At 45.1% G+C, this 9,443-nt stretch overlaps 2 protein-coding genes across 3 annotated transcripts; one reads left to right on the forward strand and one right to left on the reverse strand.

Moving 5' to 3' along the window:
• Positions 1 to 565: 565 nt before the first annotated feature.
• Positions 566 to 5,940, forward strand: ddx51 (DEAD (Asp-Glu-Ala-Asp) box polypeptide 51). Of its 2 annotated transcripts, XM_061284445.1 has the most exons (16): positions 566 to 725; positions 915 to 1,201; positions 1,302 to 1,462; positions 1,900 to 2,050; positions 2,122 to 2,267; positions 2,636 to 2,707; positions 3,172 to 3,278; positions 3,345 to 3,453; positions 3,531 to 3,679; positions 4,047 to 4,248; positions 4,321 to 4,436; positions 4,514 to 4,630; positions 4,954 to 5,055; positions 5,121 to 5,184; positions 5,281 to 5,415; positions 5,750 to 5,940. In XM_061284445.1, the coding sequence occupies exons 1-16, from the start codon at positions 703 to 705 to the stop codon at positions 5,771 to 5,773; spliced, it is 1,965 nt and encodes a 654-aa protein (XP_061140429.1). In that variant the 5' UTR covers positions 566 to 702; the 3' UTR covers positions 5,774 to 5,940. The 2 variants fall into 2 exon arrangements, with proteins under 2 accessions (XP_061140429.1, XP_061140430.1); XM_061284446.1 differs by lacking the exons at positions 4,047 to 4,248; positions 4,321 to 4,436.
• A 555-nt stretch (positions 5,941 to 6,495) lies between these two features.
• Positions 6,496 to 9,119, reverse strand: degs1 (delta(4)-desaturase, sphingolipid 1). Its single transcript, XM_061284453.1, has 3 exons — positions 8,920 to 9,119; positions 7,361 to 8,103; positions 6,496 to 7,105 (listed from the first exon to the last, which is right to left on the reverse strand). Exons 1-3 carry the CDS (start codon positions 8,999 to 9,001, stop codon positions 6,959 to 6,961), a joined length of 972 nt encoding a protein of 323 aa, XP_061140437.1. The 5' UTR covers positions 9,002 to 9,119; the 3' UTR covers positions 6,496 to 6,958.
• Between the last annotated feature and the right edge of the window lie 324 nt (positions 9,120 to 9,443).

A 9,443-nucleotide genomic window follows, 5' to 3' on the forward strand; every position in this document is an offset into this window, starting at 1 on the left:
ATCCTGTGCTCACCAATTGATGGCTGTGTATAAAAAGAAGCCCAGCATTCCAGTCCAGACCTTCACTTGAACTGCAACTTGACCTCTGACAACATGCCAAAACTCCACCCTGAGGTGACTAAACACTCGTTTTGGACAAGGCCAGGTCCGGCAAGACAACTGCCCGGCGGAAGGAAGGAAGGAAGGAAGGAAAATCCAAAGCCTGTCTCGCTCCACCGGGCCTGCTCACAGAGTTTGTAGGACTCTATCTCGAAATGGCCTGCCTCCATGGTCCAATTGGTGGCCAGAAGCCAGTGCTAAACAAAAGGCTGTTAGAAAAAACGTGTGGCATTTGTCAAGGCCCACAACCTGCTAGAAAATGGCACAAGGCGGATTCCCCAGATACATTTTCAGTTGAATTACACCACAGCCATTTTAGGGTTTTAAAATCCTTTGGCCTGTTATGCTAAACTCTACGACACAGGCGAACTAGTAGTGGACGAAGCCATCCTGTAGGTGGCGGTAATACATCGCCAAGGTATCTAATCCGCTGTTTAAACCTGGAAGAAGAAAAAGCGGCGCTGGCGGTCGTAAAAGCAGCAGAAGAAGAAGAAGAAGCAGCAGAAGCAACAACAACAACAGCAGCAGCAGCAGCAGAAGAAGAAGAAGAAGAAGAAGGAGACGCAGTCGTTTAACAACGCTAAAGTTTGATTTTTCAGTGCAATGTCCTTGTTTCGGGTAAACAGGTAGGAAATACTGGCCACTAACTGAAAGTGTTTGTGCAGCTTTCTCGTTTGAGCAAACTTCAGGAGCTCTTCGTGACATATCGATGCAATGAATGTAAATGTACCACGTGAAACGTCTCGTGTTTCATTTCGGCTCGAAATTGAAATGAAGAATTGTTAGCTATTAGTTAAATATTTTTAAATCAACAGGTATCTTGGAGACGATGAAGATGGAAGCATTTCGAAGGAGTCCCGAGCTCAGGTGTTTCTTTCAAAACTACATCTGAAGGCACAAGAGAATCAGAAGCAACGTTTCGCAGAGTGTTCTGAAACAGGTCATCAAACGAAAAGAGAGGCCTATAATGACAGCAGCCAAGAAAGCCAAAGATGCAAAAAGAGGAAATCCAAGGCCGTTTCGGACAATATCCATTCTGTGGAGGATGAAGTGAAGAGAAGAAAGAAAGTTGAGATGAAGAACCAAAAGAATAGCCACTCAGGTGTGTGTGTGTGTGCGTGTGCGCGCGCGCGTGTTTTTTTATACACTCAACATTTTCTGTACCTTTTCGAATAACACAATAATTCTCCATATGTTGATAGACTGTGAATTTAATAGACTTCGGGAGCCTGGTGTCGTCAGCAGCTATGGAGAGGTTGATAAGACGCCAGATGATGACATCCCAAATCCCAGCTCAAAGATGCCTTCTACTCCATCTGGTTTCACAGTTCTGGGAGGATTTGAAAACAGACCAGTCCAAAAGGTACAATGAATTGTTGATGCTCACTATAGAATGTTCCAAATTGGCCAAAGCAAGTTTCAATGAAGATTGGATGTTGTGTTAAACAGTAAAGAACCCTCTGAATTTAATTATTTGCAAATCATGTTCAACCTAAAATTGAATACACTACAAAGATGAGCTGTTGAAACGGATTAGTTTTCGCAGTGCAGTCATTCCGCTTTTGACCACTTTCTTTCATATTTGACTTGTCGGCTTGTGACTAAGGGTCGGTCGGCTCCAGTCGGAACCCCTAGTGTGGGGACCGCCTTTTGGGAGCACTCTGAATAAGCAAAGGGCAAATTTGAGCCAGCGCTTGAATCGGACATGTGAAATGACGAAGACTCTTCAAAGGGTACCAAGAAGCTAATGTCGCCACAGTTCTTGTTGTTTCTTCAGTTTTGCATGCACACTGTTCCCAGGTTCACAGAGTACTGCCTGATTGGCTGGCTCGGCCCAATGTGATCCCCCGGGACTTGAAAAGTAAACTGGTGCCTTGCTCAAATATTAGAGGACTTAGTGTGTCGCTGCTAAAGAAACTCCACCATCATGGAATTCAGCACTTTTTTCCAGGTGACTCAATGTTGGTCTGGTACATGTGCTGTGTGGTACTTAATGTGTGTGTGGCCTTTCTCCAATCGCAGTGCAAGCAGAGGTCATCCCAGTCATCTTGGAGGGTGTACACAATGCACTACTGATTGGACAAGGTGGCTATCAACCCAGAGACATTTGTGTTTCTGCTCCAACGGGCAGTGGCAAGACTCTGGCTTTTGTCATCCCTGTGTTACAAGTGAGCTGCCCACCCAAAACTGAAGTGCAAAGATTTATTTTCCTGCTTTGCTGGTACCACTCTTGAAATGGAGTCCCAGTGGGCACAATACACAGTCACCGTCATCTGTCAAAATCGTTATCATCCCTTTTTTTTTTTTTTTTCCACCGGATGGTGTCGATAAAGCGGAATCCGCTCATTGATCCCTTACAGGGATTGTCTTCTCTCGCTGCAATCATTGGATTCGAAGATGATCAGAGTCAGAACGTACATTTTTACTTGAGCTTTAGGGAAATGAATGACGTTCTTTCGAATGTCAAGCACCCATCAGGATCCGTGATAGGTATTTGCGCTTCGGGGGGGAAACTAATGATGTTGTTGTCCTTCAGGTGCTGATGAAGAGGGTCGTTTGCCAAGTTCGTGCCTTGGCCGTGTTACCGACCAAAGAGCTCGCTCAGCAGGTCTCGTGTGTCTTTTGACTTGTATGTGGCTAAAAGTTTGCGCATGCGTTGGGACTATTGTCATCACTTACACTAATGAATCCAAATGTTCAGTTTGATCCAGAAAAGATTTTGAATTTCCAATGACTGGAAGCGGTTGTTGCTTAGTGGCCTAGTGGTAGAGTGTCCGCCGCCCTGAGACTGGAAGGTTGTGGGTTCAAACCCCGGCTGGCCGGGTCATACCAAAGATTATAAAAATGCGGCCCATTGCCTCTCTGCTTGGCACTCCGCATGAAGGGTTGGAATTGGGGGGTTAGATCACAAAATGATTCCCGTGTGCAGCGGCACCGCTACTGCTCCCCTCTCCCCCGGGGGGATGGCTCAAAATCACACGGGGATGGGTTAAAGGCGGAGGACAAATTTCACCACGCCCAGATTCGTGCGCGTGTGTCGATCGTTGGGACTTTAACTTTTGCTCCGTTTAGGTCTTCAAGGTGTTTACATCCTATGCGGAGGGAAGTACCCTGAAAGTGGTCATGCTGGCAGGCCAGAAGTCATTTGAGGCAGAGCTGGCTTTGCTTTCTGAACACAGGTGATGATAGTCCAAGTCAAACTTTGGAGCTGTAAGGATGTCATTCATTTGATTTCTTCTCCTCAGAGGGGGGGTGAGACGCTGTTTAGCTGACATTGTTGTAGCTACTCCAGGTCGACTTGTGGATCATATTACCAAGAATTCGGGCTTATGTCTGCATCACCTTAGGTTTCTAGTGAGTTCCCAGCATTCAAAGGTTAGCTCTTTTCAAACTCTGTTCTTTGTTCTGACGGATTGCATCGTTTGGCCCAGATTATTGACGAGGCAGACAAGATGATTGACAGTATGCGCCAGTCTTGGCTCAGCCGGGTGGTGAAGGCAGTGTATGGAACGGCGGAAGCGAGAGCAGAGAAGGTGTCCTTCTCCAGGCAAAAAGCACCCTTGTCTGTTACAGCAGCCCGGTGAGTCCCTCAAGGCCTTATTGCAATGATTGCACAGTGCGCAAGTGGGTTTTTGAAACTGGCTGTTGCCTCCACTGTAGACATCACAATTGGAAGAAGAAAACCGACACTCTTAAACGACTACTTTGTTGCCACTTCTTTTGTTTGGCGTTGCAGCACAAAATAATTGCCACTGCTATGCACGCTCCTACCCATGATGATAAATCAAGTGCTGCTTACATGGCCACAAAATGGCTTTTCTGCTTTGTGGCTCATGTCACTGCTGTTATTGCGTACCGTTTTGCCTCGATAAACCTGCGCTTCTTTTTCCACCTTCTAATCCTTTTGTGAGGTTCATCATGTTGTTGTTCATTTGTGGCCATTCCAGCCTATCTCCTCCTCAAATGCCACTTCAGAAGCTGCTTTTCTCTGCCACACTCACGCAAAATCCAGAGAAATTGCAGCAGCTGGGCCTCCATCAGCCCAGACTTTTCAGCTCCACCAACGCCGCTGCCACCGGTCACTTGGCAACTCGGCCAACTGTCGACTCCCTTAAACCCGAGCACTTTGACTTCCCCCAAAGTCTGACGGTTAGTTTGGTCCGAGCGACCGAACGCCAATGGATGCTCGTACTGAAAAGCGACCGCTTGGATTCTTCCTAGGAATTCTATGTGCCCTGTACGCTTAGCCAAAAGCCTCTCATCCTCCTCCTCTTCATCCTCCGATTGAAGCTGAGACCCATTCTTTGTTTTGTTAACTCCAGAATGACAGCTCACAGGTTAGAGAGGAAAGCAACTTCATGTATTAGTCTTGGTTGTATTTGTCTAAAAGTGTCTGTTCGTTTGTTTGACTCAGACTTCACCTGCTGATACGACTGTTTGGTGGCATCCGAGTGGCAGAGTTCTCCTCCCGACTGTCTCCCAGAGAAAGACAGAAGAAGCTGAAGGAATTTGAACAAGGAAAAATCCACGTGTAAGACTGCGCGTGCGCACACACTCCTTGAAAAACATTGGCCGTTTAGCGCAGAGCCTAATGCCTGACTCGCAGTGGGCGAGTCTTCCGCCCAACGCCGCAAGGAACAGAAAGCATCAGTGGACGGGCCGGGCCGTTCCGTTCGTTGGTTCGCTCGCTTGCTCGCCCGCCCGCCTTCTTTTTCTCCCGGGCGGCGCAAGCGTATTTTCTTGAAGTTGAAGAGATGACAGGAAACGGAGCGTCGGCGTGTATTTCAAAATGAAAGCGTTGTGCCAACACCAGGTACATATAGACATTGTAATTGGGCACGTTGGCATTTGAAGGTTGATCAGCACGGATGCAGCTGCCAGAGGCATTGACATCTCTGGGGTCACATGTGTTGTCAACTATGATGCGCCACAGTACATCAGGACATACATTCACAGGTGAGCCCTCGTATATAGATGCGAAGTTGCAACAATTGAACCTTAAATGAGGGTTGTTTTGTCAGAATTGGAAGAACGGCAAGAGCTGGAAAGCCTGGCCTGGCCTTTACCTTTCTGCTTGGAGTCCAGGTATTGCACATCTTTATTGATACATGCATTACTCGCAATAAAGCCACACACAAATCATCGGTTGGCGCGTTGGCACATCTATTGTCGTCCCTTCAGAAGCAAGACTTCCTTCAGATGGTTACTGAGGCAGGGAGCCGGGGGATCCAAAAGCAAATCATTGCACCCGAAAGCCTGAAGAGTCTAGAGGACCGATATGAACAAACGCTACAAGAGCTTGCTTCTGCCATTAAGGTAGGTAGTAGCTTTAAGACTTTCTTTAATGAGTGAATAACCACACAGAAAATAAGAGGTCAAGCGAACAATATGAAGGGCAAGTCAATGCATAGTCCTTGTCAAATTGTACCATTAGAACGCAGCCCGACAGCCTTCCATTGCGCTTGAACTGATTCTGCTGATCCTTCAAGCGCATAGCAGACCTATAGAATCATTGTGCCAAAGTGGCTTGGTCAAATTCTCATACACAACAGGAGCTCCTATAAATCAATGTAGGGGAAGAACAAGCTAGATAAGTAGAAGTGGAAAAAACTGCTTACTCACCAATATCATGCCTCTCCTATTTTTCAAGGAGGACAATGCGAACCAGATATGATGTGATGCAGTCTCTGATGTGAGCTGACAGAAGAGCAGTTAGCGAATGGAAAATTGTCTCATTTGATCTTTCTTTTTTTTATAACACAAACATTGCCCAACATGACAAAATATTTCAATAACATTTTGTTATTAAAGGACAATGCCCTAACACGATGAAATCTTGTACACTCGGTATCGCGGTTTCTTTCAAACTTGCATGTTTACATTCCGCAAGACAACAAATATCACGGATAGTATTTGCATCAGTCCAATACGGCAGGGGTGGGCAATTAATTGTTATACCGTATTGCAAGGGTGGACAATTCCGTTCGTCAAGGGCCGGCCGGTGTCCTGCATGTTTTCTGTCACCCTGTTTGCAACACACCTGATTCAAATGGTCAGATGATTAGCAAGGTCTGCAGAAGCTGGATAACAATCCTGATCATTTGAATCAGGTGTGTTGCAGCAGGGAGACCTATAAAACATGCAGGACAGCACCGGGCGGAATCGCCCACCCCTGCGGTACGGTATAACAATCATTATTTTCAACCAAGTATTTTACACCTACTATAAAGTATATCATTTTGTTTCCTGTACCTCAAATTATTCCCATGTTAGTCTGTTATTCATCACTATCGTCACCACCGCATAGAAATGTCCTTATCAACGATGTAAATAATGACTTAATCGCTTTTTATTCATTTCTTCTCTTTTTCTCCCATCCAACCATAAAATATCAACTTTACATTTTTGATATTACCTTTATTGAAAACATTTGAATGAAGCAGACAATTGTAGAACCAAGATGGCTGCCATTTAATGATAAATGTGGTCATTTCCTGTCGTTCTTGCATTTGATACATAAAGAAATTTGCAGAAAAATGTAGCTCAAACTGCTTGCAAGTGTTAATACATGGACAAAAAGGTTGCAGAATCCATACAAAATGTTAAAAATTCACAATGACAGGTCGTTAGTTGATCAAAAGGTTTACTGCAACTTATTTCAGGAAAGTATTTGTCCTACACATCGTAAAAGCATGGTAAGTTGTTTCATAGCTAATTTCTCATGAATTAAAAATAAGACACAATTAATAAGACACATTGAAAGTTAACAATCCGGTAGGAGACCCCGGGGACGACCCAGGACGATATCCAAAACATAAATTGTCTTGGTTTTTCTTCTTCACAGAAGCGCTCATTGAAATTACTCCAGTTTCATATCTCCTTTGAGCTTCCTTTTTACTCGTGAGTATGGGCTTAATGTGTCATCCATGATGAAGTCATACAGGACCTTAACCCACGATGTGTACTGGGGAAGACCATCATAATATTCTGCTGCTATTTTCTTCACCTGCAAAAGAAACGACAATTAGGAGTACTGACCACCATGCACAGCCCAAAATGTGTGCACCTGAAACATTTGCAGAGCATTTAGATGAGAATTTGACTCAACGGTGATTTCATTTTGACGGATCAAGCAATGGGATTTGTCGAATGGGGTCAAAGCTCTCAGAGGTTGTTTTGTGGGGTGTTGGCTATCTTTGGCTATCACAACAGCCCGACATGAATAATTTTGACGATTAGTGACACCTTCAAGTATACTAACCATAGGTAGCCTACGTCCTGGGATGCTGGGGAAGTCGTGGTGCTCATTGTGATACCCTACATTGAAGGTCAGCAGATTGAGGGAGCCGTAGTAAGAATAGGTTTCGTGGCCCTTGAGGAACATGTAGTGCTCGGCTATAAAATGACCAGAGATTGGGTGAAGACCCATACCCAGCAAAGAGCCAGCCAGCATGTACACCACCGGCTTGACTCCCCACACCCAGAAAAGCACAATGTCAAAGGCCAGCTGAACAAAAACATTGGTCAGCTCCAATTGCGTGATGGGTTTGGGGTTGATGCAAAGAGGTCGAATGGCGTAGAAAAGTGGCTGCAGAATAATCCAGACAAACTTGCGGAAACGTGTACAGAAAAACCAGCCTTCAAATTCAGTCGGGATGTCTACGTCGACACCGTCTCCGCCGAGGTAGCGGTGATGGTCCAAGTGATAGCGTTTGAAAGAGGCAGAGTACGGCAAGCCGATAGGGAGGTTGGCAAACATGGCAAAGTATCGGTTCCAAATGGCTTTGTTGTTTCCGAAAGCCGTATTGTGGGAGATCTCGTGGATAGCCAGAGTCATTGAATGGTTGATACAGCTCCCGAAGGCATAAGTCCAAAACAAAACCCATTTCCAGTCCAATTCTTTGATCAAATAAAAAGCTAAAAATTGTATGGCCACCATCATGCACACGATCCATTTTAGCCGGAGGTCAGGACCCATCAGAGACTTGATCTGTGGATATTTCGCTGTAGGAAAGGGGGGGGGGGGGTTCAAAGTTATATTCAGAAAATAAGCAGTTGCATCAAAAAAAAAAAAAAAATGCATTTACTTATTGATGTACAATGATCCCTCGTCACTTTGCGCTTCATCTTTGGCGAATGCGCAGATTTCTAAATGACGTTTAAAAAGACGCTGATAGAGCAGGTCTATGATATGAGGGACGAGGAACGCCGCTTAAATAGTGCGGGGCGGGGTGTGCCTCTGAGCAATGTCCTAAACGTACTGCGACGGGTTGTTGGGAACAGAAGCCCATCGGAAAGAGTTTGAACTCCCACCCCCAGCAGAACTTTGCCCACCTCTTGGGGGACATTTTACTTACTTTTTCTTTTTTTGTTATTCGAACAACCCATTCACATCTACACAGCTTTATACGCTAATCTTTACAGTTTCCAATAGAGTCAAAAGCATACGTCGATGGTGTATGTAACAACAACAACGACGACGTATTTAACGGGGCGCGTGTCGGGAAACCATTTTTATTTGACTGACGCGTAGATGGGCTATAATATAATCCAAGGGAGTCAAGGGAAGTAATGAACCATTCCGCACACAGACTAGTCTGGTCTGACCGAAATCGCGTACATTACATCACAGCCAATAACTAAATAGGCGAAGCTAAGTGATGTCATTGACATCGCTTCTGGAACGATCACGTCAATCGCAACTGATCTGTAACCGTTAGCCATTAGCCAATTGGGATAACTTTAATCGTAAGAATAATCATAAGAGCAACGTCTGTACGGTTTGGCATTTATGCAACTTGCTTAAAGATGCTAACTCACCAAGGATCTCTTTCCTCCTGTCAGCGTGTGGCTGGTCAGTATAAACCCATTCGTAGTCCTCACGAGTGACCCGATTTCCCATCTCGAAACAGCTTAAACGAGTTTCACGGGTTGAAAATCTACGACGTTATAAAATGGTGGTCCTTCTGCTTTGCACTTCGCCACCGCTGCAGCTGCACCCCGCCCGTATGACGTACTCGGAAGTCTTGACACGGCCTCTGCAGTGCAGGCAATGCGTGTACGTATATCTTCTGTGAGAATGAGGTACTAGAAACAATCGAGCACATACTTTTTGAGTGTAGAAAGACTCGAGGCTTTTGGAGGAGAGCACACAAAAAAACCACCTTGTTTTCATATAGTGATGTTTTGTTTGTCAGCTTGGATCGCTCAATAAACTTACCAAACGAGAGTACATGACTGGAACCAGGGATATTTTGACGTTCTACCTATTTCAAGGGACTTCATAGTGACATTTGGAACGTTTCTTTACCACAACAAGCTGGTTTATAACCTGATTCGCTGTC

Source organism: Syngnathus typhle, linkage group LG8, assembly GCF_033458585.1.
Source record: "Syngnathus typhle isolate RoL2023-S1 ecotype Sweden linkage group LG8, RoL_Styp_1.0, whole genome shotgun sequence".
Taxonomy (NCBI): Eukaryota; Metazoa; Chordata; class Actinopteri; order Syngnathiformes; family Syngnathidae; genus Syngnathus; species Syngnathus typhle.

Excerpts from the sequence above, each read along its gene's own strand:
- ddx51 (XM_061284445.1), top strand. The coding sequence starts at position 703 with ATGTCCTTGTTTCGGGTAAACAG. Across the intron at positions 4,631-4,953 it reads GAACAAGGAAAAATCCACGT|GTTGATCAGCACGGATGCAG; the intron begins GTAAGACTGCGC and ends TGGCATTTGAAG. Across the intron at positions 5,416-5,749 it reads AGCTTGCTTCTGCCATTAAG|GAGGACAATGCGAACCAGAT; the intron begins GTAGGTAGTAGC and ends CTATTTTTCAAG.
- degs1 (XM_061284453.1), bottom strand. The coding sequence starts at position 9,001 with ATGGGAAATCGGGTCACTCGTGAGGACTACGAATGGGTTTATACTGAC. Across the intron at positions 8,104-8,919 it reads CAGGAGGAAAGAGATCCTTG|CGAAATATCCACAGATCAAG; the intron begins GTGAGTTAGCAT and ends CCTTTCCTACAG. Across the intron at positions 7,106-7,360 it reads CAGGACGTAGGCTACCTATG|GTGAAGAAAATAGCAGCAGA; the intron begins GTTAGTATACTT and ends TTTCTTTTGCAG.